General features: G+C 41.6%; 1 protein-coding gene across 1 annotated transcript in view; it reads left to right on the top strand.

Annotated features, from left to right (window-relative positions):
* CACHD1 (cache domain containing 1) overlaps positions 1–16,941 on the top strand; it is a 228,958-nt gene that overhangs the window by 130,664 nt on the left and 81,353 nt on the right. The window contains exons 4-5 of the mRNA XM_006862460.1: positions 13,286–13,412; positions 16,299–16,443. Of these exons, the coding sequence (XP_006862522.1) occupies positions 13,286–13,412; positions 16,299–16,443 (272 nt within the window). The remainder of the gene's footprint in view (positions 1–13,285; positions 13,413–16,298; positions 16,444–16,941) is intronic.

The raw sequence follows: 16,941 nt of genomic DNA, 5'->3' as shown, positions 1-16,941 counted from the left end.
TCTGGGACCCATATGTTAGAATTATCCAGAGAAAATTTAGTACACTGTATGTAGGCTGAGCTTGAGACTCCATAAATGGGAATTAAAGAACTCCTGGAAAAGGGAAAGGCATTTTTTTTTCTTTTTTTTTAAATTTTCAGCTGCTTATCTGACAACTGGTTATACTGTTGTTGATAAACCACTGACTATTACAAAGTGGTTGGTCTTCCCTTAAAATTAGCGTAAGAACTGTAAAAGAAACACTTGACTTTTGAAGGTCTTCCACAGAGGGGAACAAGGAGGCCAGAGCTTGTCAGAGGATCTGTTTCCATTCTATACTGTTTGTTTGTAGTCATTTAATAAGCACCTCTGTATTCAAGAGCTTTGCCTGTTGGGATGCTCTAGAGAAAATAATATCCAGGGATGGTGTTAAGTGCTGTGGGCAAGACAAAAGTACCCATATCCACCGCACTGTCTCATCTGTGTTCTCACTGTTGTATGTAGAATGTCTTCAGGACCAAACATTCAGAATTCAACCAGAGATAAGATTCTGATACAGTGCCTATACAATTATAGAAGAATTTGTCCTAAACTTGTGACCAAACAAAGGTTTCCATTACACTGAGTGAAAAGCTGTAACAGTGGGTCCGAACAGACAAACAATTATGAGGATAGTGTAGGTAGGGTCAAGCAGCCGTTAATTCTGTTACCCATTGTGTTGCTATGAGTAGTAGCCAACTGGATGACATCTAATGACAGCCCAATGCTTTACTTATAATCAGGACTCAGTAAATATTAAAAGAAAAGCATGGGGAAAAAACTACAATGATTTAAATGATACGTTGGTTTCCTGTAGTTTCATTGTGGTTGTTAATTAAGTGTTGTCCAGTCGGTTCTGACTCATAGTGACCCTATATAGGATTTCAAAGGAATGGCTGGTGAGTTTGAACTGCCAACCTTGCAGTCGATCTCCACTTCATTTTTTCTCCTCTGTAAAATGAGAGTAATTATTTTGACTTTATATAACAAATCGTGAAATTTCAAAATAATATAAGCAAAATGTCAAGAATAATGCTTGACTTCTTATTACAATTTTTACCAAAATTCGATCTCCCTATTTACTGATTGTAATCTATTTGGCACCTTGGGTATTTTTGGTTAGGAGGCAAGGTTTAGAGAAAGATGATTAGCCTGCCAATATCATTGACCTTATCAGAACTCTAACCTGGTATCATAGACTTTCAATGTTTATATTTTTAGATGCATTTAGTTCTTTTCTGAGCTGGTATAAACTTGCATTTGTATAAAATAGGGACAATACTTTCTCTAGAATGAATGCTTATCTTTGTATCCTCCTAACCCTACATGTAGCTGTTTAGACGTGCACTTTCATAATAGTGGTGACCGTAGGGACTGTCCCTATAGTAAGTCTCCTTTGTAGCCAGATTTCAAATCTTTGTAAATATTGAAAGCAAAAAATAGTATATTGTTGCTGCGAGAAAGGATTTTTAACCTGGTATCCAGAGAAACTGCAAGGGGTATATGTATAGAATTGGGGAAAGGGGGTTGTGAACTCGGATGTTAAATTAGATCTTTATTTTCACTAACGTCTATGTCAAGTATAAACTAAGGCAATAGTCCAAAGTATACTTGCCAGACCAGTGGCATTGTCACCAAAAAACTCATCAGAGCTATTAAAGATGTCTGACAATAGGATTCATCCTTATCATTATTTCCAAATTACAGAAGATATGATACTCACTACTAAATCTTTCTTAACATACAATGGCACATATATTGCTACAAAGTTAAACTTTTTATATTTTGAAAACTATTTCATTACAACATGCTTTCATTCTAATCTTTAATGTTTTATATTTAGGCATTCAAAACATTCTGAGAGAGGGTCCATAGACTTCCTTATACTGTCAAGGGTTTGTGACATAAAATATGTTAAAATCCTCGAGTTGAGCATTAGAGTTGGCTCGAGAAGGGTTTTCTAGATCATGTGACCAAATACAAAGATTATCATTACATAGTCTGAAAATATTCTGCATATTCAGACATTAATTTGAGGGGATCAAAGCCAACTTTCACTGGCTACCTGATAACCTGCTCTACTTAGATATCATTCTTGCTTTTTAGGGCTTAGAGTAAAAGAGATACTATAGTTGTCCCCATAATTAACAATACTTGAGATCTGAAAACTCTTCCTTTAGCTTCCTTTGCTCATCAGAGAAGATCACACTGAGCCATCTGTGATGACTCCACAATCTTCAAAGGGTCTATCCTTCTCATCTAAGTACTGCTTAGATATTTTGTTTATTAATCATGAATCACTATTAAATAGCTTCATATTGCTGACTTACAGCTTCTAAGGAATCAGGAACCAATGATGCTTCCTGTCTCCTCCCCACTGCAAACTTTTTTCTTTGCTTTATTCGTTTTTTTTTCACATGAACTCAATCACAGCTTGTTGAAGATTTAGTTATTTTTTGGTTTTATTTTTTCTCACTAGTTGTAAATCTGTGTGCTTTCTTCTTGTTGATCATGGTTCCCAGTGACCTTAGTTCTTATGGGTCTTTGGGAGCACTTTGTCCAAATCCATCACTTTAAATAATGGCAAATTATAAAATGCCATGGAGCACAGAGATGAAGAGGCTTGGCCAGTGTCATTGGTTGCTTGCCTACTCAGCAAATACTGAAGTGCGGCACTCAAGGCAGGTATGTGTTAGGTACTAGGAATACAATGGTGAATAAAACTGACTTAACTCCTGTTCTCATGGAATGAACAGCTCCTACAGGTGAGAGGCACTGAATAAATAGCTATGAAACAAACACAGAAAAGCACCAATTTTTACTATGAAGAGAAAGTGCTATGAGACTTGATAATTGTTGTGGTCAGGAAGGTCTTTAGGGCAAGTTGAAATTCAAGGTAAAACCTGAACTAAATTGGAAAAAAAAAAAAAAGAGTAGGTAAAAATGTATTCTGGGTTTAGAGATTGGCTTTTGCAAATGGATTAGAACTGTATGAATTAGAGTTACAGTGATGTACAGTGTAGTGAGTTGAAGAGAGGAGGAAAGGTGAGGGTGGAGAATAAGAAGGGGTTATGTATAGGTCATTGTAGAATTTGAGTTTCATGCTAGGTATAGTAAGTACAGTGGGGAAGCTTTGCAGGGATCTAAGCGGTTCAAGCTCACCAGTCACTCTTTGGAAACCCTATATGGGGTCACTATGGGTCGGAACCAACTAGATGGCACTTGACAACAACAACAAGCTTTGCACAGTCCTGGTGTGGCGCAGTAAGGTAAGCACTGAACCACAAGGTCGGTTTGAATCATGAGGTTGGTGGTCCAAACTTACCAGTTGCTCCTCAGAAACCCTACACAGGGTCGTTATGAGTCGGAACTGACTCAACGATGCTTAACAGCCACAGCAAGCATAGTAGTGATAGGATTTGATATACATTATAGAATGATGCCTTTGAATGGGGTTTAGAGATTACATTTAAGGTCAGCCAGATTGTAAATCTTAGAGATGAGACATGACCCCAAGGCTTCTCGTTCCAAGTCCATTCTGATTCATAAGCACCAATCTGAATTGCATAGAAAATACCCAATTGCTCTGGGCCCATGTCTGAATTACTTAAGTAGGTAGTGAAAAAAAGATTATCTCAGGCTCCCATCTCTGGCCTACAGAATGAGAGAGCTCAGCTATGTAATTTCTCAGTCATATAAAAATCCGTCTCTTATGTAAAATACGCCATTCATGGTTTAATGTCAGTCAAAGTCATGAGTGTTGTAATTACTGTTCACCCTGCATTATAAGTCATATCTGTGCCATATCCAATGGAGCCAAGCCTGTGGAATCTGTGATTTAGAACCACCTTGCTATTGTGTGCCAGCTATACTAATTCTGCAGTTGTGTTTTTCTTAGGAGTTTCAAAGCTCACTTTAGCCTGATGTCTTAACTGAAATTAGAAAATCCTTTCTGTTGGTCAAGTGCCTTAATTGTATTGATTGGCAGATATTTGCAAACTAGTGTGACTATTTTGACTGAGAAACAAGGGTCTGTTTATATATTTATTCTGCCTCTCTTGAGAAATACTCAGTGAGTTTTCTATCTTTGGCTTGCTAAGTCATTCATCTTGAATTTATTGACACATAGAAGCACTGTAGTGTTCTGGACAGATCAAAAGTTTTGAAGGCAGACACACCAAGATCCAAAATATGACTCTGTCATTGTGACCTTGAGCAAGTTAATTCTGCATCTGTAAAATAGGGATGATGTAAAAACTCATAGCATACTGATAAAAAACAGCACACTGTATATGAAGTTGTTTTGTGCACTACTCAAATCAAGTTTTGCTATTTTATTACCAACAGTATGTTGTTTTTCAAGTGGATTTATCAAGGTGTAGTTAGCACCCCATAAGCTGCACATATTTAATGTGCACAACCTATGCATTTTAACTTGTGTGTTCACCCATGAAACCATCATACCACTAGGCTTTTTATACATTTACTATATACAGTAGGCTGTATTGTGCTGTACTAACAGTCTTTCTCATTCTAAGTGATACTGGAAGAAGGAAATGTTTATAATTTGTAAGCATATATATATAATTATCAGGATGTCTCTGTTTATTTATGGAGTATTGGTGTGGCACTATAGGATAAGCACTCAACCACAAGGTCAGTTTGAACTACAAGGTTGGTGATTCAATTATAGAACTTATCAAACAAAGATATAGAAAATACATCTGATATCTGAGACACCAATTGAGAAATAGTAATTCACTGTAGATCTTCCCAATCTGTGCCTCACGTATCAGTCCCACAGCTGTTGGGTGTGTGCCTTGATGAGAAAATCTGGGCTCCGTTGCTTTAGGGATACAGGAATGAATGATACAGTTCCTGCCCTCAAGGTAGAGTCTAGAATGGAGGAGCTAAGACTCCATTATGTAGCACTAGGTATGTAACATTGGAATCCTGGTATAGCGCTATAAGATAAGCACTGGACTACAAGGTTGGTTTGAACTGCAAAGTCGGTGGTTCAAACTCACTGGCCACTCCTCAGAAACCCTACACAGGGTCACTATGAGTCGGAACCAACTTGACGGCACTTAACAACAACAAGTAGAATGCAGTGCTGGTGGTGGTGGTTGTTAGCTGCCATCCAGTCGATTCCAACTCATGGTGACTCCATACACCTGGGAACAAATATTGTCCAGTTCTGTGCCCTCTTCATGATTGGTTAGAGATGACCTTACTTTCCAGTCTGTCTTAGTCTAGACGCTCCATTGACACCTATTCAGCATCAAAGCAATACACAAACCTCCACTGACACACAGGAAGTGAAGACCAGGAATCAAACCCAAATCTCCAGCATGTTGTTGTTAAATGCAGTTGAGCCCATTCCAACTCGTAGTGACCCAGTGTAGGGTTTCCAAGGAACGGCTGGTAGATTTGAATCACTGACTTTGTCGTTAACAGTCTAAGTACTTATCCTACAGTGTCACACCAGGACTTCAATCTCCAGTAGAGAATGTGAGAATTCTACCACTGACCCATCAGTGTCCTCGGGTAAATGGTAAAAGAGGGAAAAGATTGGAGGATTTCAGAGGTAACTTCTAGCCTGAAGATAAGCGTCAGTGAGGGGGAAAAAAACAAACATCTACATGTGTTGCTCTTGTGCCTTCAAGTAGGTTGACTCATAGCGACCCTCTATATGCAATAGAACGAAACACTGCCTGGTCCTACCCATCCTCACAGTGTTCCTATGTTTGAGCCCATTGTTGCAGCTGGGTCATACCATCTCCTTGAGGATCTTCCTCTTTTTTGCTGACCCTCTCTCTACCAAACATGATATCATTCTCCAGGCAGTGGTCCCTTCTGTTGACTTTTCCAAAACACGTGAGATAGTTTCTCCATCCTCACTTCTGTGGAGCATTCTGGCTCCTTAGAATCTCCTACAAAAGCTTTGTTTGTTCTTCTGGTAGTCAACGGTACTTTCAACCTTCTTCTCTAACACCATAGTGTATTCACTGTTCAGCTTTCTCATGCGTCTGAGGTGATTGAAAGTAGCATGGTTTGTGTTAGGTGCCTTGTAGTCTTGAAACTGACACCTTCACTTTTTCACACTTCAAAAAATGAAGTACCAATCATTCTTCCCACAACACACTCTACTCCTCAGTTGGGTTTGATAATCTACTGTAATGTCCACAGACAACTCAGAAACAATACTCATAGTTCTGAGGCTTATTAGGGGAGTTGTTGGTGGTGATGATGTGCCATGGAGTCGGTTCCGACTCATAGCGATGCTGTACAGGGTTTCCGAGGCTGCAAATCTTTATGGGAGCAGAAAGCCTCATCCTTCTCCTGTGAAACAGCTGGTAGTTTCGAACTGCTGACCCTGCGGTTCGCAGCCCAATTCGTAACCACTACGCTACCAGAGCTCCTTAGTAGGGAAGTTAACAGGTTACAGTTCAGGATCAGAAATGCTCAGGGCATACTTGTTCCTGTCAGCTGCTGATAAATGCCATCATACACACCGCTTCACCAAAGCCTCAGCCTGAATGCACTCAGTTCTAACTCGTGGGCCAATAAACTTAACTGCCCAACTTAAGTGCTTGGAGGCACCCACTCTACAAGCAAGCTTCCTGCCCAAAGTCCTCAGCTTTACTTGCTCCACATTCTGGAGAGTCCACTGCTCTGTCTCATGCTCTGGTTCTTGGTTCTGCGGCTGCTGCTGCTTCTCTACCACTCCTCTGGTGTTACAACTTTCTGTCCCTGGGTCATGGAGGTTCAGTGCGTAGGGATAACAGGGTCCAAAGAATACACTCACCTCCTGGCCCTTCTTCTTTGATGGTAGTAAGATCCCCCCTCCTGCTTCTGAGATGGCTCATTTTAAACCCATGCTAGTTTTAAGTTTTGACGATCACAATTACGTTGAACTCTGCTGACATCCACAGCTGAATCATGTACTCCTTCTCCCAACTTCTCTTACCCAGACTCAGCTGAGCAGAAACATTGGAGAGTTACAGACAATGGCCATCAGAGACGTTAGCTAATTCACAATACCGTAGCACTTTAAATAGATCTTTTGCAAAAAAACTTACCCAATGTAATGTGTCATTTGACTCCTAACTTATTGATTATCTTGTTATCTGACACTGCATTTTTGACAACTTTGAAAAAATTCTCAGGCCACCCTTTTAGTGGTCCAGGCTTCACAAGGGGTCTTGGCTGGGCTTAGGGCATCCTCCATGGGCCACTCTGAATGATACACCTAAGGCTTGGCAGTGACCAAGCAGCACAAGGGATAGCGGTCAGTTGGAAGTGGGATATCTTCTCCCATTTATCCACAATGATTCTGTCCACCCAGAGAGAATGTTGGGCAAGAATAGTATGACCCAATGTCATGAGTGGGAGCGATGTTCTGAAGGTTCCAGGGAGAGGTCAGTGGGGGTTGACTGGAATGGTAGGAGAGGAAAGAGAACCATGTGGGGCAAGGAGAGACCCAACTACCACCATCCCCATTCCCTGTGGCTCCATGGTGGTAAGGAAAGTGTGGCAGGAAAGGGGAGCGAGCCCACCATACCACATGCATTCTAAGATATGCCAGAGGAACCCAGTAGGCAGAGTTGAGCAGGAAATATACCGGTGCCCAAGATAGTCTCAAGTCGTGTAGAACACTGATTTCACATAATGACATGGTTTTTGGAATGGTAACCGTGTCGTTAAGTGAGGAATGGGTACTGCCTCCTTCGTGTGAATCTGTCTGAGCTAGGTGTGTAGAGCAATTGAGAACAGACCCTGTCCATTAATAACTTAAAGCCTAATGCTGTGCATCATGGGTGGCAGGTTAGGCATCTGCCCAACTTTTTCCTGGAAGACTTCCAGCATGTCTAAGGAAAGACTGAGCAGACAGGACCTTGTGTTTGAATACTAGTCCAAGTTATGGAGTGGCCAGAATCCCTAACTGACTCATATGGATGGGGGAAGCCCCCTCTGGGTTTCCTGCTTGGCTCTCGGTTCCCTCCTCATCTAGGTCAGGGAGGGGCCCACCAGGGACACACACCACATTGATAGATGACTTCTGGGCCCTGGGGTCCTCATTTCCATCATATCTATCATCTTTCTGCTAGTACCAAATAATGATTGAAATTGAATCAGGTGCCAAAGGAGTCCTCAGCGGGAGAGTTTGAGAAACCTTACATGCTGCTGTTCTGCAGTGCCGGAATGATTATAAGGAATGAGCATGAACGTTCGTGGTGAGACTAAATGTATCATGCACTGTGTGAATTCTGATTTATTTTTAAAACATTCTTGCTCCCATTGGCTCCCCTTTTAATAGCTTCACTGCAGCCTGTTTATTGTTACAGATGTTACTTTTAAATGAGGTCATTGAGCTTTCCTTTACTTGCAAAGGCAATGTTTGCCTTTCTATTGCAGGATTGGCAAGGCTGTCTGGAGAACAAGTGCTAATATGAGATCAAGGTTCAAACTTCAGACCCCCAGGAGACTAGGTAGAGAAAAAGTCTCTTCCATGTCTACACCCACTCACATCAGGCTTGTGTCTCTCGAGAGCTCATGGACAGTTCAGCCCAAGCAGTGGATGACCCTGATGGGGGCTAGGCACCTAGCAAATGGAGAAGGAGCAGGTGTGGTCACAGGCTGGCTTGGAGTGTATGTCTCCTCTTGTGTGCTGAGATTCTCACATGTCAAAATCTCAATGGTGGCTTTGTTGTTTGCTCCTCTGTTTCTCTGGATGGTGTACATGATTAACATGCTCAGCTGCCAACTGAAGGTGTAGATTCAACTGCACCCAGGGGCACCTCAGAAGAAAGACCTAGCGATCTGCCTCCTCCCCACCCCCCACCCCCCCAAAAAAAATCAGCCATTGAAAACCCTGTGGAGCGCATTCTGACATATGAGGTAATCATGAGTCACAGTCATCTTGATAGCAACTGGTTTACTTGGAGATAATCATTTCTACGCTTGTATAATTGTGGGAATAAAATATACTACAGCTCCTTGGTATGTGTGTGTGATTGTTAAAAGCATGTTGTTGTTAAGTACTGTGGAGTCGGTTCCAATTCATAGTGACCCTGCACAGGGTTTCTGAAGCTGCAAATCTTTACGGAAGCAGAAAGCCTCATCTTTCTCCCACGGAACAGCTGGGAGTTTCGAACTGCCAACCTTGAGTTTAGCAGCCCAGTTCATAGCCATTATGCTACCAGAGCTCCTTTGTTAAGTGCCGTCTAGTTGATTCTGACCCATAGCAACCCTGTGTAGGGTTTCCAAGGAGCAGCTGGTGAGCTTGAACCACCAACCTTGCAGTTCAAACGACTTTGCAGTCTGACACATTAACTCATAGCACCTCACCAGGACTCCAAAAAAGCATAAGTTAAAAGCATAAGGCATTGCAAATACTTAAAATCCTTCGTGCACATTTTACATTATCTTTGCACACTAAAGTTTGAACTCAAGTTCAACTTGCCACCGATTTTTGTAAATAAACTTTGACTGACACACAGGCTCAGGGCATTCGTGCCCATTACTGCTTTCTTGTCCAGCAGCACAGTTGAATCATTGCAACAGAGTCTGTATGGCCCACTGAGGAAAATAGTCACTTTCTTCACCTTTACAGAGGAAGTTAGCCATTTCCTGAAGTAGACTAAAGGAATGTTTCTATGAGTAGTATTTAAACCATTCAGGAATAAGAGATGAGTGGGAAATCTAAATTGTTCTCATGTGATGATGAGGATCTATCACATACACTATTTATTTGTGATTGATATATTATACTCGGGATATGTTTTCAAGGTTCATTCATGTGGCATGTATCAGAACTTCATTTCTCTTTTAATTCAGTCTTATTTCATTGTATGTGTGTGCCACATTTTGTTCCATCATATGTTTTAATTATTGACATGGTTTGTTTGGTTTTGTTTTTTTAAACAATGAAAATATTTGCCATGGCTCAGAAAGACTGTCCTCAAAACACATGTGTTAATTTGCATAGCAAATAAGAAATGGTGAGCCTCACTCACAAGGATAAAGAGACAAGAAGCCAAGAGATCTCCTCTGCATATCACCCCAGCAACAGCAAATGGTATACACCTACACATTGTCCTTTGACAAGCTACGGAAACGAACTGGACCTCAGGTCTCCTGTCTTGCTCAGTTGGCATTTCTAGCAGGGACTCCACTGAAAAGCTTTCACTTCCCTGCTTTGATAATTGGTTATATCTTGAGAAGTGCTTATATTCCAGCCACACACCCAAATGGTGAAGTTCCTGTGGAGCACCTAGCTTAGTGCTTGGTAGAGTGGAGACACTCATTCAGTATGAGCTCTCAACACTCTCATTAGGACAACAGGTGGTGATTTTTATTAAGTGCTGAAGAGTCATTTCCAACTCACAGCAACCCTGTATAGAGTTTTCAAGGAGCAATTGGTGGGTTTGAATCAGCAACCTTGTAATAATCAGTCCACTCTTAACCTACGGCACCACACTAGGACTCCAGGTAGACCCTTCTTCATTTGGAATTTTCATACCAATCTTTCTACCTCATCTAAGTTCTCAATCAGACACTGATCATTAAAAAGGTCATTGTGTGTTTCTGACCTCCCTCAATCAGTCTGTATGCCTTTTGTAGGTAAGCATCTTTTTGATCTCTTTACTTCTGTTCCACAAAATGGTTCTCTGCACATGCGAGGCCAATGATAAATGAAGAATAGTTGAACAAATAAAGCTAACTGGGCAGTCAGGATAGCAATAGATGAGAATAGAATGGACTAGAGACACAGCAGGGCCTTAAACTGGAAACAAGACCTTCCTGTGTCAAGTAGGAAGTGAAATCTTCCAATACAGTGAGCCACCATGACAGCTCACTCACTCTCCTGGATGCTATGGAGACAGAATAGCCTTTCGTTCATGACTGTGTAAGGGAAGAAGGTCTGGCACTTGTCTCACTGACACCACACACTCAGTTTCCCAGGTGGCTGTCACCCTGGCCCAAACACCTCAATGTAGGTTATAGTGTGGCTCCCAACTCCACCCCGCAGAGCTTGACATCTCCCATTTCAGGAACTTAATCCCTGATTTTAGAATGATATAAAAGCATAAGAACTAGCTGTGAATATTCACTTGTTCAAACAATATTTACTACCATGCATTGATCTGTGCTCTAGGAGGAACAAGGCCAAATTTCTATTTGCAGAGACTTTTAATCCCAAAAGGTTAGAGGAGCCTAGTATTAAATAAGGAAGGTAACTTCAGAAGGTAATACATCAATGAAAAAAATAAAGTCTAGAGATGCTATAAAGTGTCGTTGGAATTATTTGCACTTCATGGTGAGCCTGTATGTTTCAGACAACTGAGTTCCAGAGGGTTTTCATGACTGAGACCTCTCCCAAGCAGGTTGCCGTGTCTTCCAAGAAAGCTCTGGATGACTTCGATGTGCCAGCCTTTCAGTTAGTTAACTCCACGGTTTTACTCCTCCCAAAGACCACCCTCCAATCATCAAAAATCCTTGCAGTGGTTTTATTTTGGGTTTTTTTTGTTGTTGTTGTATTTCAGTCTTACAGAAGTAGATTATCAGACCTTTCTTCCAAGGCCTCTCTGGGTAGATTTGAACTGCCCACCTTTCATTCAGTTGCTAAGAGCAAGTCATATGCACCACCCAAGGTCTGTTGCCATCTAGTTGAGTCTGAGTCATAGAGACTGTACAAGGCAGACTAGAACTGCCCCATGGACTTTGCAAGGCTGTAAATCTTTACAGAAGCAGACTGCCACATCTTTTTCTATATCACCCAGGGACCTACTATTTATGTATGAATAGCCAGGTAGTAAGGATACAGAGAATTACACCTCCCCCTCCCTTCAGTATTGCCTTGTTCAGACTCCTCCCTCCACTGAATTGCTGTCTTCTTCTTTTCCATCTATATAATAATTCTGCTAGCATGTTAGTCATTACATATGGCTCTTTTCTTGCATGTCCCTACATTTTGTGGAAGTCCTGGTGTAGTGCTGTGGGTAAATGTGCCAGACTGCAAAGCCGTTTGAACTGCAAGGTCAGTGGTTCAAGCTCACCAGATGCTCCTCGGAAACCCTATACAGGGTCGCTATGGGTCGGAACTGACCTGACGGCACTTAACAATAACAACAACATATTTTGCAGCATGAAAGCAGTGCCTACACATATTAACTCATGTAGTAAAAACTAAATGGTAGAACAGAGTGAAAGGACAAAGAGTTGAAAGAAATGACAGAAATCTGACTTCAAGAGAGAGGAGGAAAGACACCATGGAGTTTGTAGAACAAAATGGTGCTAAACAAGAAAGTAGGCCTTTGGAACTAAAAGAAAGACCACCACCACCCACTGCCATTGACCCGTCTCCAAGTCATACAGATTCTGTAGGACAGAGGAGACTGTAAATCTTACTGGAGCAGATAGCCTCATCTTGCTCGTACGATCCACTGGTGTGTTTGAACCACTGAGCTCCTTGAGGGAGCCCTGGGTTTGAACCAGGGCTCCTTGAGGGAACAACAGATGGAGATAAATGAAAGGGAAGTAAAATGTGCAGAAGGGAGGTACAGAAGCCAAGGCACACTCAGCCCTGAATTCCCAACGTGGTTATTTACTGGAAGGACACCCACGGCAATTGCTTAAGCCCTCAAAGCAAAATTTTCACCTTCAAAGTAGAGGTAATAATACCATCTACAGCCTAAGGATCTTGTGTGGATTAAGTGAGATACTATGTAGAAAGCCTTTATCCCAATGCCTGACCAGAGGAATCATTTCATTAGTAGCAGCTGGCACTGAATTATTATGGGATTCTAATATTTCAAGTGCCAACTATGCCCTTTCCTCACTGTGAAGTGACAGTGAAGTGAAGGCAAAGTCACATGTCTAGTCCCTCTGGAGACAAATCCCATGAGCTGTATTGTTTGCACAGTTACTGAAGGTACCCCTGGCTCAACAGAGCCCAACCAAGTGAGGGGGGATTGATTAATGTAAATGAATCACAGTTGGAAAGTAATCCAGGACATAAAGTGTCACTTTATTATGTTAAGAATGATGGATTTGCTTGACTTAAATATTATATTTTTCTCTTCATGGGGTACTTTTTAAGGGACATGGGTTGGGGGGAACGGTAGTAGAAAATTTATAACCATCTTAACTAGTGGGATTTCTTCCTACTACAAGCAGTTTATGCAAAACAGATGCCTGGGTATGGGTGCCTGTGTGCACCTGTGGATTTGGTGGTTACATTTCATTTTCTCTACTCTTGCAGTTCTTGCAGACAATCTGAAATCCAACCCTGGAATTAAGTGGCAGTATTTCAGTTCAGAAGAAGGAATTTTCACTGTTTTCCCAGCACACAAGTTCCGGTGTAAGGGCAGCTATGAGCATCGTAGTAGGTACGTTGACATGCTTGCTAAAATTTTCATTGTTGCATTAGAGTAGTCTCTATTCAATATAGTCTCATCATATAGAGGCTTTGCTGCTAAACCATGTTATGTGTACAGAAACTTGTATGTCCCTTGTTCTGAAATGTTTGTACCATTTGACATGTGAATGCAGGCATGCAGGGAAGGGAAAATGATGAAGTCCAGGACTATCTTATCAAGCCAAATAAAACCGGGTGTTTAGTAAAGCAGTTATTTGAAGTACCAAAATTGTTTTGAAGTTTGCATGTCTTTGTTGAGACTAAATGATGGTGCCTTCTCTATGGTGCATCCCTGGAAGACTTTATAGTGTATCGGCATGGACAGAGTTTGTGATTCTCAACTTCTTTGTCTAGTAGGTGCGTGGCCATACTTCTGAAAATGATATGTAAATCTCAGCTAGCTAGACGTTGTAGAGTTGTCCAGAAAGCATTGCATTAAAAGTCGCTGACATCTTGATTCTCTCACAGAAATGACATGAGGTTGTACCACTTAGCCAGAAGGGCAGTAATGATGAGATCATTTGTATGACAAGACTCATCAATTTACAGCATCCCCAAGGCAAAAATCGTTTTCTTTGAATCCCAGCAGTTTCTCCTTTGCAGTGTCAGATGTTTGATACCAGACATCTGGAGCCAGCTTAAAGTGCCCACTTTTCATGTCTTTACTTAGAGTCAAAATTAACCATCTCTCTGGCTGTCCTTCATCTTTAATGTGTCTCGAATTTTCCTTATGGATAATACTTGTTCTGTGCTTTCCATGTGTTGTTGAGTGTGGGGAGTTGTATGGGTTTTTTCATCTCCCTCTGTAGTTGGACCAACAGCCATGGGCCTTAGGGTTCTCGTTTGGGTCTTCTGGCACTAGAGCAAAGAGCCATCTAACTCTTATTTATGATGGAGAATATAGACTAGATGCCATGCTGCTTTGAATGAATCATCTGTGAGGGATAGTCCAAAATGAAAAGCAAGACTTTGTCGCAAATCCACATTTACCTGCACCAGGTACCTTAGACAGTTTTCCTGCATTTTCACCCTAAATCTGAGTGAAATAAACTTTCGAACCTCTCTTCCATTGGCGCAACATCATCCACATTCCCTTCCTCATAGATTGCTATTCCCATCTCTTTACTTGGCCTAACTGCTTCCTTTTTCCACCTTTTCAAGTTCTCTGCATCCCTTTGATATTATGGAGAGGTTGAGGACAGCTTCCCAGGCCATGTATTTATCATTGCTTGTTTATCATTGGAGGAGGCTTCAAAAAGTTCATGGGAAATCCATTCTCTTTTCATTCTGTTTTTCCACAGTTTTGAAGCCCCCTAGTCTATCCCACTAAAGTAGTTTCAACCATAGAGTACTGACAGCGCTAACTTATATTCTGCTTTTCGTGTATGTGATTTAAGATGGGAAGAAGGAACTGTGTTGATTTAAATACAGTCCTTTCCCCTAGCTTATGGTGACCTTGGAGGTCTGAGAGGCTAATATTTGGCATAGTTGTCAGTGGTGAGACTCTGCTTGCTTTCTTTTCCCTCTTTCATTTTTGTAGTTGCCTCTCCTGGATTCTTTTTATCCTGTTTTTCTATTGGCTCAATGATATGGACTAGTGAAAACAGAGTGGGCGCAGGCCTATTTGGCTTGAGAACAATTCATGTAAACTCAGCCAGATTTTGAATTTTGTTGATTTATTGCCAACATTTCTTAATGTCTGCCCAACTTTTGTGACTCAACTGGCATCTAACGTTTCACAGAGCAATCTAGTAGTTTAGGGCTATCAATAAAGGAGAGAGTTCTCTTAAGGCTGATTTGCTTTCTTAAGCTCCCCCTAATTTGTTCCAGCTTTAAAACTGTGAATAGAGACCTCATTAAACCTCTTCTCACAAACCTTCCTGCTCTGCACATTAGCAGAAGGCTGCTTTGATGGGAGGCATTTCTCTTTTGTGTGGTTTTTTTTTTCCTCCTCCCTTTTCTTTTTTTTTCAAATGTTGGCAAACAAAAAACCTGGCTAGAAGAGTAGCTATGACAGGCTTGGACAAATTTTGATGGCACCGTTTTGAATGTTTAGATAAGGGGCCTTTTGGTGACCTATGTGAATTACTGTAGTACAGAAAGGAAAAGGCCCTCTTAGCAGGAAACTTTGTCTAGCGAGAGATAAATCAAACCTGCTATGTAAAACACGCTTACAGGTTGTTGCTGTTAGCTGTGTCCTGTGAGCCCCCAACTCACAATGGAACAGAACCTTGCCCAGTCCTGAACCATTGTAATCCATAGGGTTTTCATTGGCTGATTTTTCATTTGCTCATCCATCTCAGCATGGAAATGTTCTTCCTTGTCCATCTTAGTCCTTGAAACCTGTTCAGCATTATCGTCCTGACAGGCAAGTGGTGGCTTTACATGACTGTTTCAATTTCAGTAGAACCCTGCTCTGCTCTTTACGTCTGCAAAGAAGGATCCAGGACTGGCAAGTGGGCCATTTTCTCTTTCTTACATCCTAAAGGATCACGAGTTCTCTCTCCGTAGTGAAAAGGAGCATGTAGCAGTGCACAGCAGCACCACAGCTGAGAGAGTTGACTTTTGAGTGTGCTGAAAGCGCCACCTTCCCAAGGAGTTTGTTTTCTTAGGTGCTATTCTTCATTGCATCTGTGTTTAGAAGACATAAGTTACTGCAAACACACATTGTTGTTTTCAAAGTACCAATACAGTTTCTCCCTCTCCACTCTGATCTCTTCATCCTTGTGCAATCCCTGAAATAAGCTTGTAAAGACCGACGTACGCACACATCTTTAGTATTCGCAGCTGTGCTACATGAGGTGAGGCCTTCTACCTGAGCCCAGACTGACCCCAGAGATCTTCTTTCCCTCTCTAGACCCATCTACGTCTCCACAGTCCGTCCTCAATCGAAGCACATCGTAGTCATCCTGGACCATGGGGCTTCCGTCACAGACATGCAGCTTCAGATCGCCAAGGACGCCGCCCAGATCATCCTTAGCGCCATTGATGAACACGATAAGGTGACTTGTCCCAGTGAGCTCTGGGGCCCTGGTCCTCCCTGAATGCCTTTTATTAAGTACTTAATATTTTATGATATATTTTCTTTTGTTCTTTTTTTTAAACCATCTTTAAAATAACTCCAGGAAAGGAAATTGCTTTACTTTTTTTTATTCTAACATTTGAGGAAACAGTGACCAACCATCACCAGTCTTCCCCTGTTTTTATGACTTCTAGCCCTGATGGTATAGGATAAGCACTGGATTGCTAACCACAGGGTCAGAAGTTCAAACCCACCATCTGCTCCATGGGAGAACAATGAGACTTCATGCTCCCTGTTGTTGTTGTTGTTGTTGTTGTTAAAAGCTGTCGAGGGAGAACAAACAAGATGGCGGATCGGGTGGACGTATAGCAGAGAGCTCCGCCAATAGCAACACAGAATACCCCACCAAGCAGGTCCAGGGGATGGTCCCAGAACTCTGAACCACATATAAAGGAATACTTAGAAGGTTGGAAGGCTC

Source organism: Chrysochloris asiatica, unplaced genomic scaffold (genome assembly GCF_000296735.1).
Source record: "Chrysochloris asiatica unplaced genomic scaffold, ChrAsi1.0 scaffold00048, whole genome shotgun sequence".
NCBI classification, from domain to species: domain Eukaryota; kingdom Metazoa; phylum Chordata; class Mammalia; order Afrosoricida; family Chrysochloridae; genus Chrysochloris; species Chrysochloris asiatica.
This window is presented reverse-complemented; position numbering and strand designations above follow the sequence as displayed.